This window comes from Schistocerca nitens, chromosome 11, assembly GCF_023898315.1.
Source record: "Schistocerca nitens isolate TAMUIC-IGC-003100 chromosome 11, iqSchNite1.1, whole genome shotgun sequence".
Taxonomy (NCBI): Eukaryota; Metazoa; Arthropoda; class Insecta; order Orthoptera; family Acrididae; genus Schistocerca; species Schistocerca nitens.
Genome location: NC_064624.1, coordinates 176355349 through 176379084, shown reverse-complemented (window position 1 = coordinate 176379084; position 23736 = coordinate 176355349). Strand labels below are relative to the sequence as shown.

Below are 23736 nucleotides of genomic sequence, written 5' to 3'. Positions count from 1 at the left end.
ATTGTACGAATTATATTCTCATCAACTAGGCAGAGACAAATTATATAGAACCATTTTAACAATTGTTAAGCACTCAATTCGCTGTAGCCTTAGAGAGATTTTTATATATTATGTTCTTTGTATTATTTAAAAAAGCATTAACAACTGTATACCAATAACATTGTAATAATGAGAAGTGTTTGCTGTTCCATTTATAAACATCCGACCTACCTTACATTTCAAGGCAGTGGGTTGATCTGTACTGTTAATGAAATAAATAAATAAATATCTCGATCTTGTGCTCACTCAAGTTGTAGCTGACGACGTCATTGGGTCAATGGGGAACTCTCAGGGGTGGTGTGTTACAGAGTCCTGTGTTCGATCAATGAGTACTCGAAAATGTGCTTCAAATCGCTGTGCCTACACCAGCACTGAGCTCCATCGTCAGATGTGCCACAAACTGCCGCCTATGCTGATTTACAGAATGGATAAGGCTCCGATATCCATGTTCTCTGACATGAAATATAGGTACAAATTCTCGTCCCCTACTCTTGTTTTCACCGTCTGGCAACGACATTCATTGCCTGCTTACAACAGTTGCACATCAACTGTTGAGCCCTTTTCCCCGACGCCAGGCCGTCACAATTTGCCCTTAGTCAGAGTCTGTTAGATCATTAGATTTCCTCATTTGAGGCCCATACCGTTTCTAGATCTTCCCACTCGTCTCTTTTCTGCTTACATACTGTCTTTAGCGGGTCGCGGGTCCATAACTGCAACATGTTGCATTTCATATTAAGGTCTCATCAGAATTTATTCTTGTCATGGACTGTTGTGTAAGTATAATGAGGTGCAGTATTGTGGCTGTCTGAAGCATTTACCTCTTTCATAAAATTAAAATTTGGCTTCTACACAACTTTATGAACACACAGTTAAAATGTTCCCCTAATGAGAGCGCAGGCGCAAAAAAATATGCACTAACAACAGGTCCTTTGGCCATGCCACTGCATCTTTTCTATTTTTAAGTAATGCTGATGTTTTGCAGTTTACTCCATCACCAAATGGAATTGTTTTCCCATTCTTGTCGCTTACATTATGTACTGTGTCATCACCAAGTATTTAGTTTTTGTTGGTTTCTACTTCCTGTAAAAAAATTGTATATTATTCTACGTTCTAAAAGACAGTTTTTCAGAGTTTGTAATTTTACTTATGACCGTGTACAGTTTATGTTTAAAGTACAGTGTGTTTGAAAAAGAATTTCCTAGTTTAAATGTGTCCTAGAATCTGTACAAAGACATACACCAGTTTGTGCTGTTTGATTCATCAACTCTCCAAGTTTGGCTCCCCTGCAGTTGGCAGGTCTGTTTAATCTTAAGATGGCACCACTGCTATTTTCCCCTCTGTTCCCTCAGTTCAGTCCAGGCGTTCACTGTGACATGTTGACAGAGCACGTCTTTCCCAAATGGACTATACTGAGGCGGAAAAGGGGCTTGTGTTTTTCCAAGAAGATGGCGCCCCACCTCATTACAGTAACCGTGTGTGTGCGGCTCTTGGTGCTCGCTATCCAGGAAGGTGGATAGCATAGGTAGGGCTGGCCCAAAGCCTTCGGTACCACGAAGCCCGGACTTAACCCCACTGGACCTTTTCTTTTGGAGCAACATAACAAATGTTGTGTACAGTGAAAAGATCAGGGACATCAATCACTTACTGGAAAGAATCGTCAAGGCGGATGGGAGTTACACCTGAAATGTTGGTCAATACGTGGCGAGAAGTGGAATATCATCTTGACGCGGGTAGAGCAACAAATGTATCCCACGTTGAAGCCTGCTAACATTAAATAAAACTTTATGGAATTCTCTTGCATGATATCTACTTATTGATGTAATTTTTCATTGATTACCCCATTAAATTTATATTTAAAACTAGGGAGTTCTTTTTCCAACACCATTAATTGTACTTAGCCTTAGTTAGGCACTGATTTTTTTTTATGTAAGTTCTTTTATACGTCCCCACATCAGGCAACTGCATATCAAAGAAGGAAATCTTCATTTTCTTTACATTGTACGTCGTTTTTCGTATTTATATACCTATGTGCTATTTCTAAACAGTTGTCTTGTTGTCTTTACTGACAAATTTGTAGCTTTGTATGTCACATATTGTCCTACTTTGTTTTATTTTCTGCTCTAACACTTTTACTTCTTCCTCTGCTTGTACATTTATCACGTTTTTCAGTTGTTGATAAACTGCTGTGGTTGTCTGCGGCAACATTTTTTTGCACTCTATATTGATGTACCTTAAAAAGTTCTTTCCTTCCCATGTCATATTTCTGATTCTATTCCTCTACTGGTTTTTATTTTATGTAATGTTCCTTTCTCTGTAGAGGTTCTACCACTTTATATTTTAGTATGTGCTACACAATTTAAGCCATTTCCTGGTCACACTCCATTGAACGTTACTCACTGCATTTATGGATATACATGTTGCTGTGTCATCTAACATTGACAGGTTGCCATCTTTTTTAGAAAGTGATCTCCACTTTGATCTGTCTGCTTATTCTTCAGTGGCACCGTCTTGTGGCTCGTTGTTAATATGCACATCTTCATGCGTCACATGATTCACATTACTTTTATGCATCAAATGTGGCAAATACCTCTCAGGCTCCTATTCTTGACATAATTTCAGAATAAGTGTTGTGTCTTCCATGATTATCTGTCACAGTGAGTAAACTTTTTTGTCAGCCTATACCATATGAGGGTTTTATATGTACATTCGAACCAGGGTCATGTCTGACAGTAACTATGTTGGAACACATATTGTGGATTATGTGCTGAAGTTGTGATTATGTCCAAGGTGATAGAGAATTCCACTGAGAATGCTAAGTGTTCCTGATATCGGAGATTGGCTTATCGTGCTTCCAAGGAACTGGCCTTGTGGATTTTTGTGGAATTGACTACCTTTCAACATTCTCCCTGCAAGTTCTTAACTCAAAATTGTTACAGGTGGCATTTTATTGCACTGTGTTGTTCCGCAAGCACAAAAGCTGATGTGTAACAGTGTTATTATTGGCGGGACAAGCAAGAACCAAGAGGAAAGCCTGAAGTCATAAGGAAGTATTTGACTCGGCAACAAAACACTGATGGAAGGGAAGACAGATTGCTTTACTTCATTAATGTTGGTTGTATACTGTTTTTCGTTCTACATGCCTAATTGCAAGATTTCTTTTGTTCATACTGTTTCTCTAGAAGAACTGATTTTAATGCACCATAATTAAATGCTATTCTGTCTTTTATGTATTGCTGTTAATGGTCTGATTGAACAGACATACAAAGTGGGTGACACTAGTATAGAGGAGTTTTTCTTCTGTCACATTTTGTATTGTTAGCAAGTTTCGTTATTCAGAAGTCACCAGGGAGGGCTTTGAGTAAATTTTCTTATTGCCAGCTGGCGATTTTTCATGAAATTCCAGTTTATACTTAATAATTGGAATATTTTATTAATTTACATTTGCGTATTGTTTTAGAGCCTGATGTCTGCAAGTCTGTTGTTTAGTGCAGATGAGTTTACTGGTGTTTCTTCTAAAATTATGGGTAACTTTTGTTAATGAATGATTTCAGAGACTATTGTGAGTTGAATTTTTACTAATTTTTGGATTGTCTCTGTTTTTCTTAACTACATGTATGTGAAAGGTAAAGATCCGCTAACACTAAATGAGTTGTCCTGCTCTTGACTTCCAGCCTCCTATTACATTTTTGGTAAGTAGTGCATTCTTAAAGTTTAGTTGTGGATTTTAATTAATTTGTATTTTCCACAATGTCTGGTGTTGTCAAGGGTCCGGCTTGTCAGAGGCGAGGTGAGCTTGTTAACAAATTGGAGAGACATGGGCTGGAGTCATGGGGTATGGTCCAGGAGTTGATTCAACAAGTATGTCAGCACAGCCATAGGCAGGTGGTACATAAAGTTATCACACCTAATGAGATAAATTTGCCCCTGCTGCCATTTGTGACACATTGGTAGAAATCATAGAAATGATTCAGGATAGTAGCAGAGTGTCAGTATAGGTCCACTTGGATCATTATATTGATAGCCTGAACGTCTTGGTCAGTGTTGACGCACAACAGGTGAAGGAAATACAGGATTATATTGTGGCGATTAAAGAATGGTATAAGAAAAATGATGAAGACGTGGGTGTGAATTTGGAAAGTAATTTAGCCATCCATGATGGGGACAAGAGCGAAAGATTTAGGTGTCTTTGTTCAAATATTTTCACGAATTCCCGGTAGGAGGGCATTTAGGTGTCTACAAGAAGCAGGAAAACATCTGACAGTCCTTGTGACCGAAAGTGGATGGGAGGGTAGCCAGCTGCCAGGTATGTGCTATGACCAAGCCAGCTCAGGATACCAGGGTTGGTAAATTCGCATCTAAACCCACAAAGAAAGCTTCCCACCAAACGTATATCGATTTTGCTGGCCCGTTACCAAGGTCTAAGAAGGGGAATAGATACACTTTCGTGTGTACTGATGCGTGTACTAGATTTATGTGATTGATGTCAATCAGAGGTGCGACGACCTGAGCAGTTACCCAGAATTTAGTCCAGTATTTTTAGGACTTTCGGGCCGCCACAGTCAATGGTCACCGATAATGCAAGGCTGAGGCATTTTGATTTGATTTTGACAGGGAGGCCAAAATAACTTTGGTCTAACCCGTCACTACCTGCATCAAAACCTAGTTTCTTGTGTGGTATCGCTCTCTGTACACTAGTAAAGCCAACTATTGCCCTTAAATAGTGCAAGGAGTCCCTTTACGTTTTTTGTTAGACATAATTTCTTCAGGTCTAGTTTTCCCGAAGATTTTGTATCTTTTACTCTCCAATGCCATGTATTCGAAAATTCGATGTGATGCAATTTCTTCACCCTCATCGAAAATCCTACACTTAGGATCTTCTTCCATTATACCCATTGTGTGTAGGTGTTTTTTGAAATTCACATGGGCGGTCGTAAGTCCTGTCATGAGTTTGATCTCTTTCCTGTTCAATCCCAGGACTACAGAGCTTCTTTTAAAACATGGCTTGGGCGTCATTACCTTACCATATTTTTGTTTATGGATCTTGGTCCAATATTCTACGTGCTGCTTCCTAAGCCAGTTACATAGTTCTAGTTTGACCATATCATCAATGATTGTCAGGACCGGTTCCAATCCAGTAAATGAAGTCATTGCCCCCATCCTGGCCAGTCTATCGGTTGAGGCGTTTGTGTAGTTCTCTTTAGGGATGGGGTAAAAACATATTTCCACAATTTCACATTACCCCAAACCCTTCTTTTGCTGAATGCCTCAATCATAATGTTAGATCTACATTGATTGTGTGTCATCACAAGGGCCAGAGCAACTGGGATCGTTCACTGTGATAATTGGGGCTATGGCACTCAATACAGAATTCTGTGAAACACATAAGTCAACACTGGCCTAGGTGCCTGTTGGGTATGAGGTGGCAACTCCACTGTGCAATTTGTGGGCATTAGAGGACCTGTTGCCTAAAGGAAAGACTCCACAGCAAGTTGTGAATCAGTAGAGAACAACCAGGAAGAACATCCAGGCAATACACTTAAATAAGGAACGCAATTCTTAACAAGTTGGAGACGAGGTCCACGTTAAGAATTTTCAAGGGAATATAAGTCAGCTGATAGTATTACTAACAATTTGTTGGCCTGATATAGGGGACCATTCTTACTCTAGGATTATCTTACCCTTATAACATTGCTGCCAACGGTCTTGCTGGAGTGGTACCACCAGTTCCAGCCAGATCACCAAAGTTAAGCACTGTCAGGCTGGGCTAGCACTTGGATGGGTAACCATCTGGTCTGTCAAGCACTGTTAGCAAGCGAGGTGCACTCAGTCCTTGTGAGGCAAACTGAGGAGCTACTCGATTGAGAAGTATCGGCTCCGGTCTCATAAACTGACATACAGCCAGGAGAGCAGTGTGCTGACCACATGCCCATCCATATCCAGTGACGCTTGTGGGCTGAGGATGACACGGCGGCTGGTCGGTACCATTGGGCCTTCCAACGCCTGTTTGGACGAAGTTATAACAGTGCTGCTACAAGAACTGCACACTGGTCAGGAGCTAAGGGTCCATCTCTCTCCGATTAAGACAGATACCAAGAGTTAAGGAAGGAGAATTTTCAGACCCAGCTGAATTTTACTGGGGGGGAGGGGGAGTCTGTGACACGTCGGCACTCGTGCCACTCATGGTTCACCACTTCATCTATGGTGGGCATCGGGTAGTGTCCCACACTGACAGAGGACATGGCATTTTGCTGGCAGGAGTCTCATTGGCGCACGTGAGGTGGCACGTGAGGTGTTCATTGAGGCAACAAGGGTTGTGAGATGGTGCGTTCAAGGTCAGTTACCATGGGGCCATGGATGAACTTAGACTGTCCACGTTTGACAGCACTGGGTTGTAACATGCACTGCAGGTTATGTACCTAAGCTGTGAATATGTCCAAGGGGATTTTCAATACCACAGAGCGTGCTAAGTGTTTCTGATGTTGGAGACTGGTATTAGTCATTGTGTCATAGTAAACCACTTACAGTGATTCCAACGAAGTACCCTTGTGGATTACTGTGGAACTGTCTACCTTTTAACATTGTCCCTGCAAGCCATTAACGTGAGTTTGTTACAAGTGGCATTTTATGGCACTGTGTTGGTCTGCAAGCACTAAAGCAAATATGTATCAGAGTGTTATTATTGGCAGGAGAAGCAAGAACCAAGAAGAAAGACTGATGTTGTATGGAAGAATTTGACTCAGTGGAAACACACCGATACTAGGGAAAAGATGATGCTTTATTTCAATTATTTATTGCACATTAACTAAACATTGTACACATGTCATACATATTGTATTTTGAAGACAAACTCTCAAAATTTTGCACAAACATTCGATATGTGAACCATGAGTGACCTGGCAGATGTCAATACGGTAATCGAATTCTTGCCATACCTGTCCCAGCATGGAAATCACTTCCTGTATTCCTCCTGTAGCTCTGCTACATCACGTAGTAGAGGCGGTACATACACCAGATCTTTAATGTGTCCCCACAGAAAAAAGTCACAGGGAGTGAGATCTGGTGATCAGGGAGGCGATTTCATGAAACAGCAGTCACCTTCTGTGGCACGCCGATCCATTGATGCAGCTGCTGTGTGTTCAGGTACCCCCAAACTCATGATAAAAATGGGGTGGAGCCCCATCCTACTGAAACATGAACGGAGAGTACGATTGCATTTGAGGCATCAGCCATTGCTGCAACAGGTCCAAGTAGGAATATCCAGTGATAGCGCTCTTGGCGAAGAAGAATGGCCTGTACAATTTTTGACATGGCAAGGCATAAAAAACATTTACCTTTGGGGAATCAGGCTCAAATCCAATGCATTGCGTGGATGCTTTGTACCCCCCGATTCGACAATTATGCCTGTTCAGTTTCCCATTAGTGTGTAAAGTGGCTTCGTAACTAAAGATTAAGCGATCAACAATGCCATCCCCATCCTCATTCAATTGTAGCAACTGCTAACAAAACTCAAACTGCTTGTCTTTGTCGTCGTCATTGAGCTTCTGCACTAGTTACAATTTGAACAGTTTCATAGACAGCTTCTGTCGTAGGACTTCCCACACTGTCACTGGTGCCATTTCGAGTTCATGCAATGCACGACGCACTGATTTCTCTGGACCCCTTATGAATGTCTCTCTTACGTGCTCCACATTCACTTCACCCACACTGTGATGTCCGCTTCTCTTTGCTGGGCACAAGCAACCCATGGTAATGAAGTTGTTGTGCCAGTGGTAATGGCCTTCCTTGTTGGTGGCTATCTTACCGTACTTGGTTCTAAACATCCATTTAACAGCTGTAGCACACTTGGTTTTGTTAAACTCCGACACACAGAAAGCTCGCTCTGCACCTGCGCTCGCCATGGTTGTGAGTAGCGCTGACTATCGGCAAATTACCAAACAACGCTGTGGCGGTAGACATGAAAAAAAACTTTCACGGTTTCTCTTCAAAACGACATGTATGTGATTTCTGTACGATGTTTGGTTCTTATGCAATAAATAATTGAAAGTGTTCCTGGACTTTATGTACACCCTGTATATGCCTATTTGGAAGATTTCTTTTGTTCAATGCTGTTTTCTAGAAGAACTGATTTTAATGCACCCTAATTAAATTCTCTTCTTTTTATGTAGTGTTGCTAATGGTCTCATTGAATGGACATACAGAGTGGGTGACACTAGTACAGGAAAACTGTTCCTCTGACATGTGATTACACAGAAGTCGACAAGTCATTTCAGGGAGGACTTCGTGTGAATTTTCTTTCTGTCAGCTAGCAGCTTTTCATGAAAAACCAGTTCATACTTAATAGTCACAATATTTTCTTACTTAACATTTGCATGTATTGAGGAATGTGACGGCTGCAATTCTATTGTTTAATATAGATGTATTTAATGTAGTTTTTTCTAAATTTATGGGTAACTTTTGTTAACAAATGATTTCAGAGTCTATTGTGTGTTGAATTATATTAATTTTTGGAGTGTCTTCGATTTTTAAATGCATTTATAAGAAAAGTAAACGTTCCTAACATGAATCAATCGTTCTGTCCCTCTACTTCCAGTTATCTGTTATTACTCAAACCAGAAATGGTGTCCAACAAACCAATACACCCGCGCGCACACACACACACACATACAGAATGCTGTGAGATCAAGACGTTGCTGTGTTCGATTATATTGTTTATTAATATGGTCTTCAATGGACTTCTTTTGGTGTGAGTGCCATCTTCAGGTTATCTGTGGCAAGTATGTCATTTGGAGTTTGATTAAAAATTTCAAATTTTGGAATGGATAATACAACATATTATAGAATTATGATTGGATATGTACATCAGGTGGTCTTGATAACTATAAGAGGTTGATGTCGCAGTTTCTGTCATGCTACTGTATAAGCTTGCTTGTTTGATGTTGATGGAGCTACTGTAGCTGTTAAACTTTTGCTGGAACAGTTATATACTGCTCCAGGAAAAGTTAAACGCACACTACAGCTCCATCAATATCGAAGGAGCAAACTTCCATAGTTGTGGAACAGCGAGTGATAAATTGATGTCATGCAGATATCAAGGCCACCTGAAGTACATAGCAAATCAAAATTCAATAATAAGATGTATTGTATACTGAAAAATTTGAAATATGCTACCAAATTATTTACTTTCCACACATGACTTGAAGATGGCAGCCACATCAAAACTGGCCTATTTTACTAAACTATATAATCGAACACAGCAACATCTTGGTCTCATAGCATAACATTCAACGTCCTTATATGGGATATACGATGCAGCGGACCCACATGAGTACGGATTATAGCATATTTCCTATGTATCAGCGTTTATTAAATCATACCCATTCTGATCTGAATGTAATTCACACACCTATTTGAATGTCAAATTTTGTGAAGGGAATAAATTTTCCTGGTAACTTCACTGAAGCGCCAAAGAAACTGGTGTGGGTATTTGTATTCACATACAGAATTATGTAAGCAGGCAGAATATGGCGCTGCGGTCGCCAATGCCTATGTAGGGCAACAAGTGTCTGGCGCACTTGTTACATCTGTTACTGCTACTGCAATGGCAGGTTATCAAGATTTAAGAGGGTTTGAAGGTGGTGTTATAGTCGGCGCACAAGCGATGGGACATAGCATCTCTGAGGTAGCGATGAAGTGGGGATTTTCCTGTACGACCATTTCACGAGTGTAATGTGAATATCAGGAAACTGGTAAAACGTCAAATCTCCGACATCTCTGGGGCTAGATAAAGATCCTGCAAGAATGGGACCAACAACGACTGAAGAGAATCGTTCAACTTGACAGATGTGCAACCGTTCCGCATATTTCTGCAGATTTAAATGGTGGGCCATCAACAAATGTCAATGTGCGAACCATTCAATGAAACATCATTGATATGGGCTTTTGGAGCCTAAGACCCACTCCTGTAACCTTGATGACTGCAAGACAAAGCTTTACGCATCGCCTGGGCCCGTCAACACTGACATTGGACTTATGATGTCTGTAAATGTGTTACCTCATCAGATGAGTCTTGTTTAAAATTGTATCAGGTGGATGGACTTGTGAGGGTATGGAGACAACCTTATGACTCCATGGACCCTGCATGTCAGCAGGGGATTGTTCAAGCTGGTGGAGGCTCTGTAATGGTGTGGGGCATGTCCTGTTGGATTGACGTGGGACCGCTGATACATCTAGATACAGCTCCGACAGGTGACATGTACTTCTGATCATCTGCATCCATTCACACCCACTGTGCATCCGATGGACTTGGGAAATTACAGGAGGACAATGTGACACCCGACATGTCCAGACTTGCGACAGAGTGGCTCCAGGAACACTCAGTATAATTTAAACACTTCCACTGGCCACCAAAATCCCCAGGCATGAATATAATTGAGCATATTTGGGATGCCTGGCAACATGCTGTTCAGAAGAGATCTCCACCCCCTCATACTCTTACGGATTTATGGACAGCCCTGCGCGATTCATGATGTCAGTTCCTTCCAGCACTACTTCAGACATAGTCAAGTCCAGGCCACATCGTGTTGTGGCACTTATGCGTGCTCGCGGGTACTCCACATAATATTGGGCAGGTGTACCAGTTTCTTTGTTTCTTCAGCGTATATATCATTAAAAAAATACAATAAGACATCTGTCTTCCTGGGCATAACACTTGGTTCAAAACCCACATGAGTTGTACTATGAATGTGAAGAAAGGGCACATGTCGTGACAAAACTCACCTCAGCAGAGTGATGGCGGCGCTATCGGTTGAGGGAGTCGGGCTGGCAGCTGTGGGCGTGGTAGCTGAGGCGGAAGTCCGCCTGTGGTCACCATGGTTGCTCTGCAGCTGAGTGGTGGGGGCGACTGAGCTGTCTGTAGTGGCTGGTGTGCTGTGTGGGAGAAGCTACGTGAAAAAGTGCATTCACATGAACACACATAGTCAACAACAGTAATGTGCATGCTTAGACAAATGACTTACTGTTGACCACATTTAACAATTTCGGTCTCCTGAGCCCCTCATACAAGTAGCTTAGCAGACCAAACAACAGTTTGTACATAATAAAGCACAGCTGGAAGGTACATACAAGTTTCAATAGTTATGCTGGAGGGATTGGACAGTTTAGTTTGAATACATAACAACGAAAATCACACAGAAATTGAAACGGCAATACCCTTTTAACATACGAGGTGCGACAATAAAGTAATGAGATTGATTTTACTTGCAAGATGTGGCAACTCTGCAGTCTTGCGTAGGCCCAATATCTTTGACCTTGGTCTATAAGCTGCTTCTATTCCAAGTGGCACATCGATGCAGCTGCTCAGTCGTGATTTGTTGTAAAAATTTTACACGTGTTTGAGTTTCTCGTCACGGAAATGGAACCGCATAATATTACGCAACGGTATGCCACTTCTTTTTGTGTTAAACTGGGTGAAAACGCGACGACAACTTACGGTAGGCTTCAGAAGGCTTTTGGAGAGGAGGTTATGTCAAGAGCTCAAGTTGTTCGTTGGTATAAAATGTTTGATGAAGCAGAACGAATGTTGAAGATGAAGACCGCAGTGGACGACCATCAACCTCACGGACGGATGTCAACTTGGCCAGGGTGCGTGAACTCGTACGATGTGATCGAAGATTATCCATGAAAATGAAAATATTGCAGAAGGACTGAATATCAATCGAGAAACGGTTCGTCGAATAATAACTGAAGATCTTGGTATGAGAAAGATTTGTGCAAAAATGGTCCCAAAAATCTCACAACGCCGGCCGGCCTAAGTGACCGAGCGGTTCTAGGCGCTACAGTTTGGAACCGCGCGACCGCTCCGGTCGCAGGTTCGAATCCTGCCTCGGGCATGGATGTGTGTGATGTCCTTAGGTTAGTTAGGTTTAAGTAGTTCTAAGTTCTAGGGGACTGATGGCCTCAGAAGTTAAGTCCCATAGTGCTCAGAGCCATGTGACCCAATTTCACATCACAACAGCAAGAAACACGGAAAAATGTGGCAGTCGATCTGTTAGAGGAAACGGAAATCAGTCCAGATTTGTTATCGTGATGAAACTTGGGTTTTTTCGGTACGATACAGTGACAAAACGCCAAAGTTCGCAATGGTGCTCAAAGGGATCACACAGACCTAGAAAAGCTCGCATGTCAAAGTCAAAAGCAAAATGCATGCTTGTGTGCTTCTTTGATTGGAAGGGAATTGATCATAAAGAGTGGGTGCCTCCTGGACAAACAGTTAAACGATATTACTACAAAGAAATTTTAGAAAGACTTTGTAAAAGAGTTCTTCGTGTCAGTGCCAATATTGCAGATAATTGGTTTCTGCATCACAATAATGTGCCATCCGAGACTGCTCTGTCAGTACAGAAATTTTTAGCCTCAAAACAAATTTCAGTCCTACCACAGCCACCTTATTCACCAGATATCGCTCCATGCGACTTTTCTCTATTTCCAAGAGTCAAAACAGCAGTCAAGGGACACCATTTTCGAACAGCACAAGATGTCCAAAAAGGTGTGGCGAGGTTTTTGGAGGATATTACAGAAGATGAGTTCAAGAAATGTTACCATCAGTGGCAGAAATGTTGGAAAAAGTGTGTGCAAACAGATAGGAACTGCTTTGAAGGAGACAACACTAAACTTGACTAAAATGGTAAGCAACTTTTTTTTTTTTCTTCACATCAGCCTCATTGCTTTATTGTCGCATATGGCGTGCGGCTGCAATTATCAGTGTTTGTAGCTCACATTTCTGGAGTCAGTTTGAAAGAGGAACAGATGGGACACAGAGGTGCTAAAAATCTCTTTGTGTTACTCTGTGTATACATCTACATCATACTCAGCAAGCCACCTAATGGTGCGTGGCGGAGGGTACTTTCGGTACCACTCTCTGATCCCTCCAACCCTGTTCCACTTGCGAATAGTGCGTGGGAAGAATGATTATCTGTAAGCCTCTGTATTGGCTATAATTTATCGAATTTTCTCCTCATGGTCAATACGCGAGATGTATGTGGGAGGAAGTAATATGTTGTCAGACTCCTCCTGAAATGTGCTGTCCCTAAATTTCAATAGTAAATCTCTCCATGATGCACGACGCCTCTCTTGTAACGTCTGCCAGTGGAGATTGTTTAGCATCTCTGTAACACTCTGTAGTCAGCTAAACTACCCCGTGACGAAATGCGCCGCTCTTCGTTGGATCTTCTGTCTCTACTATTAGTCCTATCAGATAGGGATCCCATATAGATGAACAATACTCAAGAATCAGGCTAACAAGCGCCTTGTAAGCCATTTCTTTCGCGGACGAGTTTCATTTCCCTAAGATTCTTCCGATGAATCTGAGTCTGGTGTCTGATTTTTCCACTATCTTCTCTATATGATCATTCAACTTAAGGTCGCTCTGGATAGTTACACGTAGATGTTTTACGGCAGACACTGTCTCCAGCTGTTTGTAATCAATAGTGTAGCTGTACAGTAGTGGATTTCTCTTCCTATGTATGAGCAATATGTTACATATATTTACGTTCAGGGTCAACTGCCAGAACCTGCACCTTTCATCAATTCTCTACAGGTCGTTCTGCAACTTCTTAGTATCGTCTGGCGTTGCTACTTTGATATAAACAACTGTTTCATCTGTGAATAGCCTTAAAGAGCATCGGACACTTTCTACTAGATCATTTACATATACTGTAAACAGCATCGGTCCTATCACATTTCCCTGTGACACTCCAGATATCAGCTTTACATTTGTTGATTCAGTTCCGTTAGGAGCGACGTGTTGAGTTCTATCTGCAAGAAAGTCTTGAATCCAATCACAGGTCTGCTCCGATACTCCATTAGCCTGTATTTTTTTCATTAAATGGCAATGTGGGACGGGGTCAAATGCCTTACTGAAATCAAACAACACTGCATCTGGTGCCTAGCGCAAAATAAATTTCACCTAGAAAGGAATAGGAAGTAAACATAGGAAAGAATAATGTACACTGAGATAAGTCTTGGCATAGCGCCATGTGTAGGTACGGACGGCGGCAGTATCACGCACACAACGTACAGATGGGTAGTTCACTGGCAGAGCTGTCGCTTGTACTCGGGTAGGACATGTGGAAAGGTTTCTGATGTGATTATGAGTGCGCGACTGGAAATAACAGACTTCGAACATGGAGAGGTAGTTTGAGCTAGTTGCATGGGACACTCCGTTATGGATACTGTTGGGGAATTTAATATTGTGAGATCGACAGCGTCAAGAGTGTGCCAAGAATACCACAATTCGGACATTACCGCTCATCGCAGACAATGCAGTGGTCGACGTGTTTCACTTGACGAATGAGAGCGATAGTGTTTGCGTAGAGTTGTCAGTGCTAATGGACAAGAAATACTGTGTCATATAATGGGGTACACACGAGGAATGTATTCGTTTGTAGAGTGATGAAATTTTGCGGTAATGGGCTGTGGCAGCAGATGTCCAACTCGAGTGCCTTTAATAACAACACGACATTGCCTACAGTATCTCTCGTGGGCTTGTGACCGTATCGGTTGGGCTCTAGAAACATGGAAAACTGTGGTCTGTTCAGATGAGTCCAGATTTCAGTTAGTGAGTTGTGATGGTAGGGTTCGAGTGTGGCGCGGTCCCCACGAAACTATGGACCCAGATTGTCTGCAAGACACTGTGCAAGCTGGTGGTGGCTCCAAAATGCTTTGGGATGTGCCTACATGGAATGGACTGGGTCGTCTGGTCCAACCTGAACCTACAATTGACTGGCAGTAGTTATGTTCAGCTACTTGCGACCATTTGTAACCATTCAAGCATTTCATGTTCCCAAACAACGTCATGTCACCAGTTCACAATTGGTTTGAAGACCATTCTGGACAGTTCGAGCATTTTATTTGGTGAACCCAATCAGCTGACATGAATCCTATCGAAAATTTACTGCACATAATCGAGATGTCGCTTTGTGCACAATATCCTGAATCCTCAACACTTTCGCAGTTATGGATAGCTACAGGCAGCATGACTCAATGTTTCAGCAGGGGACTTCTAACGACTTGTTGACTCGGTGCCACGTCGAGTTGGTACACTACGCTGGGCAAAAAGAGCTCTGACGTGGTATTAGGAAATATCCCAAGACTTTCGTCACCTCAGCGTGGTACCACTGATTCGATGTTTTGAGAGGTTGCCAGAATGTGTGACCTCACCTTCTACCGCTACTGATGGCCCAAAAAATGTTCATTGACATCTGTATTCAGTGAGAAAACATGTGTAATGGTGCCAGTTCTGTCTTCCAACTGGATGGGGAAAACATGAAACGGCACATGTGCCAGGAATAACGTGCTACAGTGGCTGTACAACAAAGAGGCTGGCGCTTATGTAAGTGGTGCTGCTGGGTGGGACGGATCCCACAACAGAAAAAAGAAGTGACCTCTTCGTCTGTGTGCAACAGAAGCTGCTTGAAAACGCGCCATCACTCCTATGTCGACCAGACTGATGTCAGCCAAGACGTCATTTCCATCTCACCGCTAGCTACTCGGTTTTCAAACTGAGACCCAGTATATACACTATGTGATCAAAAGTATCCGGACACCCGCCAAATCATACTTTTTTTCATATTAGCTGTATTGTGCTGCCACCTAGTGCCAGGTACTGCATATCAGCGACCTCAGCTGTCATTAGACATCGTGAGAGAGCAGAATACGGTGCTCTGCGGAACTCACGGACTTCGTACATGGTCAGGTGATTGGGTGTCACTTGTATCATACATCTGTACTTGTATCATACATCCACACTCCTAAGCATCCCTAGGTCCACTGTTTCCCATGTGGTAGTGAAGTGGAAACGTGAAGAGATACATACACCTCAAAAACGTAGAGGCCGACCTCGTCTGCTGACTGATCGACTGCTGACTCTTGAAGATGGTCTTAATGTGTAGTAGGCAGACATCTATCCAGACCATCACACAGATATTCCAAACTGCATCAGGGTCCACTGCAAGTACTATGACAGTTAGGTAGGTGGTGAGGAAACTTGGATTTCATGGTCGAGCGGCTGCTCATCACATCACGCCAGTAAATGCCAAACGACGCCTCGCTTGGTGTAAGGAGCGTAAACACTGGGCGATAGAACAGTGGAAAAACGTTGTGTGGAGTGAATAATCATGGTACACAATGTGGTGATCCGATGGAAGAATGTGGGTATGGCTAATGCCGGGTGAACGTCATCTGCAAGCGTGTGTAGTGCCAACAGTAAAATTCGGAGGTGGTTGTGTTGGTGTGGTCGTGTTTTTCATCGAGGGGGACTTTCACCCATTGTTGTTTTGCATGGCACTATCACAGCACAGGCCTACATTGATGCTTTAAGCACCTTATTGCTTCCCACTCTTGAAGAGCAATTTGGGGTTGGCGATAGCATCTTTCAACATGATCGAGCAACTGTTCATAGTGCACAGCCTGTGGCGGAGTGGTTACTCGACAATAACATCATTGTAATGGACTGGCCTGCACATGGTCCTGACCTGAATCCTATAGCACACCTTTGGGATGTTTTGGAACGCCGACTTCATGCCAGGCCTCACCGACCGATGTTGATACCTCTCCTCAGTGCAGCACTCCGTGAAGAATGGGCTGCCATTCCCCAAGAAACAATCCAGCACCTGATTGAAGGTATGCATGCGAGAGTGGAAGCTGTCATCAAGGCTAAGGGTGGGCCAACACCATACAGAATTCCAGCATTACCGATGGAGGACGCCACGAAATTGTAAGTCATGTTCAGCCATGTGTCTGGATACTTTCGATCACATAGTGTATATCCTACAATATTAGAAATGATTTTTGTGTAATTGAAGTAGATATGTAACATCTAATGCTTAATTTTAATGAGCTGTTATCTGTCTGAGCTGGCCGGAGTGGCCGTGCGGTTCTAGGGGCTACAGTCTGGAGCCGAGCGACCGCTACAGTCACAGGTTCGAATCCTGCCTCGGGCATGGATGTGTGTGATGTCCTTAGGTTAGTTAGGTTTAATTAGTTCTAAGTTCTAGGCGACTGATGACCTCAGAAGTTAAGTCGCATAGTGCTCAGAGCCATTGTTATCAGTCTGAAGTAGTTCAGCTTCCACGTGTTCCTGAGTAAGTGCTATTCGGCTGTTGTCAAGAAATAGGTGCCCGCTGTAAGTATTTTTCAAATATTCAAATGTTTCTGAATTCCTAACGGACCAAACTGCTGATATCATCTGTCCCTAGACTTATACACAACTTAAGCTAACTTATGCTAAGAACAATACACACATCCATGCCCGGGGAAGGACTCGAACCTCTGGAGGGAGAGGCCATGCATTCTGTGACTTAGCGCCTCAAACCGCGCGGCCGCTACGTGCGGCAAGTATTTTTCTCCACGAGAAACTGGACATGTAGTGGATAAACATGATCTCTCCAAATCTTGACTTGGATTACAAGTGGTGCTTAACGTATAAGAAATTAATAGATAGTATACTTTTAAAAGTAAAAGTCGCACTAGAATATGGCGGCAGATGTAGCTGTGCATTTGCATAGAGTTGTTTAATGCGCATAAACATACTGTAATATCAAAAAGCTGTGGGATGTAGAGTTTCTACGAACTGCATTTAGTTCTTCCTCGTGTTCTGAAGTCCTCCACGTCGCGCCTTATTCGTCATGTACACTATGTGATCAATATCATTCGGACAACAGGCTGAAAATGATTTACAAGCTCGAGGAACCCTCCATCGGTAATGCTGGAATTCAATACAGTGATGGTCCACCCTTAACCTTGATGGCAGCTTCCACTCTCGCAGGCATACGTTCAATCCAGTGCTGGAAGGTTTCTTGGGGAATGACAGCCAATTCTTCACGGAGTGCTGCACTGAGAAGAGGTTCCAAAACATCCCAAAGGTGTTTTATAGGATTCAGGTCAGGACTCTGTGCAGGCCATTCCACTATAGGGATGTTATTGTCGTGTAACCACCCCGCCACAGGCCGTGCGTTATTCACATGTGCTCGATCGTGTTGATAGATGCAGTTGCCATCACCGAATTGCTCTTCAACAGAGGGAAGCAAAAATTTGCTTAAAACATCAATGTAGGTCTGTGGTGGGATAGTGCCACGCAAAACAACAAAGGTTGCAAGCCCCCTCGATGAAAAACACGACCACACCATAACACCACCGCCTCCGAATTTTACTGTTGGCACTACACACGCTGGCAGATGATGTTCACCGGGCATTCGCCATAGTTTACTAAGTTTTACAGTATATTTTTGAGTGGCAGTGAGGTGCCCAGAAGTTTCAGTAGTGATTAAATCGTATCTCGAAACACTGAATATGTGATGTAATCAGATCGACCATTCTTTCAACAGAAATTAGATATTTTTGATTCGTGTTAATTGGCAACACAGTATGAAATGGAAGCTGACATGTTTCTGAAGTTGTACAGTAGTGACTGCTGGTAATTTTTCTCTTGCTAATGAAATCACAGTCAGTGTCAAAGAAGTCTGGTACACAAATCGAACTTCGTCTCGACACACCCTAAAAATTTCAAAATCGTGTAGTTCACAGAAATATGACAATGATAAATCCAAGCTCTGACAGTTCTGAACGTAGACTGTGACTATAGATAAACTTTCACTTGCTATTGAATACATAAAATCAGACAAAGGGTTCACTCTCCTGACGATCTCAAACTGGCGACAACTGAATGGGAAAAACCCTTAAGATAGTGTTAATTATCAAGTAGTGTTTACTCTGAATTGATGCAGTGTGTATAATGGAATTTCTACCAACTTCAAAAAGATAAAGAGTTTTCAGTATGTGTTGTGCTCACAACTTAAATTTTAAACTAAAGTAATTCATTGAAAAGTGTCCTCCAGTTGTGTGTTTTGAACTGAATAGTGAAGTGAGAACTAATTTCTGTTTGGACTGGTTCCAAATAGTGCAGTGATTTGATCGAACTTTGACTGAGCTAATCCCTCAAGTTTCACAATTAAAATAAATGCAGGAAAGTGTCTTAGTTCAGTGTTTAATCCAAAGGAGTGAGTGTATTCTGTTTAACACTGTGACCAGGAGAAACTTCTTTAATTTTTTTATTTTACACATCTAGTTTCGTAGAACCAAGTTAAGGAGCCAGTCTCAAAGGTCAAGGAACATGTCAGTACATGAAAGTACAACATAAAAGTGATAGCAGACAAAATAAAGTGTTTATGAACCCAAAAAAAGACAACTCATAAGTTCATGTAAATGCAATCAACAATATAACACAGGGATCAGCTTAATTTTTCAAGGACTTATCGACAGAATAGAAGGAGTGACGCATGAGAAAAAACTTCAGTTTGGATTTGAAAGCTTGTGGATTATTTCTAAGATTTTCGAATTCTTGGGGTAGCTCATTGAAAATGGATGCAGCAGTATACTATACATCTTTCTGCAAAAGAGTTAAGGAATTGCGACCCAAATGGAGATCGGATTTCTGCCTTGTATTAACTGAGTGAAAACTGCTAATTCTTGGGAATAAGGTGATATTGTCAACAAGAATCGACAGCAAAGTGTTTGTATATTGAGAGGCCAATGTTAGAAAACCCAGACTATTGAGCAAGGCTCGACAAGAGATTCGTGAACTTAGATTCACTTAAAACACACAATTAAGTGGCATGGTACTTAAATGGAACTTTGGACGATTTTGGTGGAGCGAGTGAGATGTGTTAGTTAAATATTTTACCTCAAAGGTGTAACTTCAGTGTTCTCCTTTCGTACTTTGTCAAAGACAGTACATCTTTGGTTAGAGTTCTAACATTAACAACTGACATTGACTGATGTTCAAGATATTCGGCTCCACAGAACGTGGAAGCATTTGTCAGATCTACAGAGGATAATGGCTGCACACAACACTGTAGTCACACTCTGCAGGCATCTTCGAAGTGTGGTGTATGCTCTCATTGTTCTCGTCTTCTTGAGTAGTACATCTCGACATTTCCTGTTGCAACCACTGCCATTATTGTCTTGCAGTGCAGCGTAGAGATAAGTACATGAGGCTGAAGCTCTAACTGCAGCTACAAGCTTATGGTTAGGCAGGAGCAAGCTAGTGGGTGTACGAATAAGTGCGAGACTTCAGATGCAGACAAGGGGAGCTCTGCTGGTGAATAACAAGGTATGTTATGAGGATATTACCAAATACACACACAAAAAAAAGTGTTGCACCACCCCAGTGCCCAGAACTCCTGAAGATAGACGTTGACTGTGGATATTGTATCACAGGCACAGTCCCTTTGACTGTTCAGAGATGTCACTGAACCCGCCCAAAGATGTAAACAACAATGCATGAGCAGCGCCTATTAGATGGAGGGGATCCGACAGCCCATCAGTTCAAAATGGCTCTGAGCACTATGGGACTCAACTGCTGAGGTCATTAGTCCCCTAGAACTTAGAACTAGTTAAACCTAACTAACCTAAGGACATCACAAACATCCATGCCCGAGGCAGGATTCGAACCTGCGACCGTAGTGGTCTTGCGGTTCCAGACTGCAGCGCCTTTAACCGCACGGCCACTTCGGCCGGCAGCCCATCAGTTCCAGTCATTCCACCAGGTAGGAGGTACACGGCTTGTGTTGTCTGTAGTTCAACCACACCTAGAAAAACAATAGCGCGGTTCGATCGCGTCTCTATTATTACTTTGTGCCAGGAAGGGCTCTCAAGAATGGAAGTGTCCAGGTATCTCAGAGAGAACCGAAACGATGTTGTTCGGACATGGAGGAGATACAGAGAGACATGAAGTGTCGATGATATGCCTCACTCAGGGTGGCCAAGGGCTACTACTGCAGTGGATGACCGCTACTTACGGCTTATGGCTCGGAAGAACCCTGACAATAGCGCCACCATGTTGAATAATGCTTTTCGTGCAGCTACAGAACATCTTGTTACGACTCAAACTGTGCACATAAGCTCCATGGCGAGGTCCATCCTTGCAACCATGACACAATGCAGCGAGGTACAGATGGGCCCAACAACGTGCCGAATGGACTGCTCAGGATTGGCATTACGTTCTCTTCATCGATGAGTGCTGCATATGCCTTCAACCAAACAACCAATGGAGAAGTGTTTGGAGGCAACCCGGTCATGCTGAACGTGTTAGACGCACTGTCCAGCGAGTGCAGCAAGGCGGAGGTTCCCTTCTGTTTTGGGGTGGCATTATGTGGGGCCGACTTATGCCGCCGGTGCTCATGGATGGCCCCGTAGTGGCTGTACGATACGTGAATGCCATCCTTCGACCAATAGTGCAACCACATTGACAGTGTATTGGCGAGGCATTCGTCTTTGTGGACGACAACTCGCGCCGCCATCTTGCACATCCTGTGAATGGCTTCCTTCAGGACAATGACATCACTCAACTAGAGGGACCAGCATGTTCTCGAGATGTGAACCCTATCGAGCATACCTGGGATATACTGAAAAGGGCTATTTATGGACGACGTGACCCACTAACCACTCTGATGGATCTACGCCGAATCGCTGGTGAGGAGACGGACAATGTTGATGATCAGTGTGTTGATGAACTTTTGGATAGTATGCCACGACAAGTACAGGCATGCATCAATGCAAGAGGACGTGCTACTGGGTATTAGAGGTATTGGTGTGGACAGCAGTCTGGACCACCATCTCTGAAGGTCTCGCTGTATGGTGGTACAACATGCAATGTGTGGTTTTCATGAGCAATAAAAAGGGCGGAAATGGTGCCTATGTTGATCTATATTCTAATTGACTGCACATATTCTGGAAGTCTCGGAACCGAGCTGATGCAAAACTTTTTTTGATGTGTGTACAATAAAACTATATTTGCTTTTCTAATTTAGGGCGCTGTACTATGGATGTGGAAAAAGAGCACATGTAGTGATGGAACTCACTGCAGAGTAGAGGCGGTGCTGCCATCAGGCCAGAGTGTGGAGTGCAGAGTCGTGGGTGGTGCAGCTGTGACCGAAGTCCAGCCGCGGTTGCTGTGCAGCTCAGTAGCCGGGGTGGTCCTGCTGTCTGCAGTTGCTGGCGGTCTGCACAGAGAGGCAATGGTTAGGAAAATATTTCACCTGGAGGCTGGAGGACAGCTTACCACAGACAGTAGTGCTGAGGAATTGTGTGTGTATGCGCGTGCGCACACACACACACACACACACACACACACACACACACACAAATAATGGGATACACATTGCCGACAAAAACAGTGGTTCAGCTAAGATAGATGACTTACCATTGCTCTAATCAGTTTACACTATGCTTCTCCAGAGTTCCCTACAGCAATAGCCTGGCATCTGAATCAACCGCGTGCACCGAAATAAAGCAGAGATGAAAGGTACATACAAGAGTCGACAGTTATGCTGGACTGATATGACAATGACTGCTTGCCAGATTTAGAATACATAACAACAATCACTCATAAATTTCAAAGGCAACAACACTTTATGTACTACATATAGTTCAATTACTGTGCCTGGGCATCAGCCACTGGTCTGTAGGATATAGAGAACAGTAAATGGGGAGGCTAAAGAGCTCTTTGAGTTATTCCATTCCAACTGTCTGCAGAAAGAAGGCATGAAAATAAATCGAACATACAAAAATATGGAAAATACAATTAAAAACGATAAATGAAACCAGTGATATGATGTGAGATGACGTTAACATGTGTGATGTTACTTCCTGGGGCTATCAAAAACTAAACTAAACCCCTCCCAAACAGGCCATGAAGACCCAACGGTTCGGACCGGCCGCCGTGTCATCCTCAGCCCATTGGGGTCACTGGATGGGGATATGGAGTGGCATGTGGTCAGCACACCACTCTGCTGATCGTATGACGGTTTCCAAGACCGGAGCCGCTACTCAATCAAGTAGCTCCTCAGTTTGCCTCACAAGGGCTGAGTGTACCCCACTTGCCAATAGCACTCGGCAGACTGGATGGTCACCCATACAAGTGCTAGCCCAGCCCGACAGCGCTTAATTTCGGTGATCTGTTGAGAACTGGTGTTGCCACTGCGGCAAGGCCATTGGCTCCTGGGGCTATTTGTGACACTAAAAACCGTAACCGACAGGAGTGTGCCATGACATCCACAGGGACTCGCGCCAATTGAAACATACGTACCGTTAGAATACACAAGTGCCAACTGCCTGTACTGTTCTGGGACCAGCATGGCGACAGTTTCAAACATCACGCACCCTGGATATGCTGCTGCGCTTTCGACACGGGACAAACAGAGTGGCTGTTGTGTGGTTTTTGCCAGTAGGAGAAGCAGATGACGTGACACAGAAAGGAAGGGCATCTATATCCGTGTGCTGTGGGATCTTCTTGAAAGTACGTCTCAGTTCTTGTACCAAACCGAGTGACGCCATTCCGCTGCTCATTACTTGACTTACAACACAACTGAGAACCACTTTATGTATCCTTCAATACAAAATAATTAGGTACATAACAACCAACAATTAATTTTAATCGGGTACTGGAGGTGTCAAATTTTTAATTTCAATGAGTTCTCCACAATACTTCCACCGCCATTGTCAAGTAAAAGAGGTGCCTGCTGTAAAATTTTTTTTTATATTGCTGTCTTAGTACCCCAAGGAAAAGTGTGTAGGCAGCAGATGGTCACTGTCTCTTGAAAGCAAGATCGGTTTCGAAATTTTTCATAATCTAAAAGAACTGAG

General features: G+C 43.0%; 1 protein-coding gene across 3 annotated transcripts in view; it reads right to left on the bottom strand.

Annotated features, from left to right (window-relative positions):
• LOC126213107 (serine/threonine-protein phosphatase 6 regulatory ankyrin repeat subunit A-like) overlaps positions 1–23736 on the bottom strand; it is a 48690-nt gene that overhangs the window by 5018 nt on the left and 19936 nt on the right. For 2 of the 3 annotated variants that reach the window (XM_049940709.1, XM_049940710.1), the window contains exons 7-8: positions 21954–22094; positions 10816–10965 (exon numbers count right to left, since the gene is read on the bottom strand). In XM_049940709.1, coding sequence (XP_049796666.1) covers positions 10816–10965; positions 21954–22094 — 291 coding nt within the window. The remainder of the gene's footprint in view (positions 1–10815; positions 10966–21953; positions 22095–23736) is intronic. The other variant, XM_049940711.1, reaches the window with a different exon arrangement.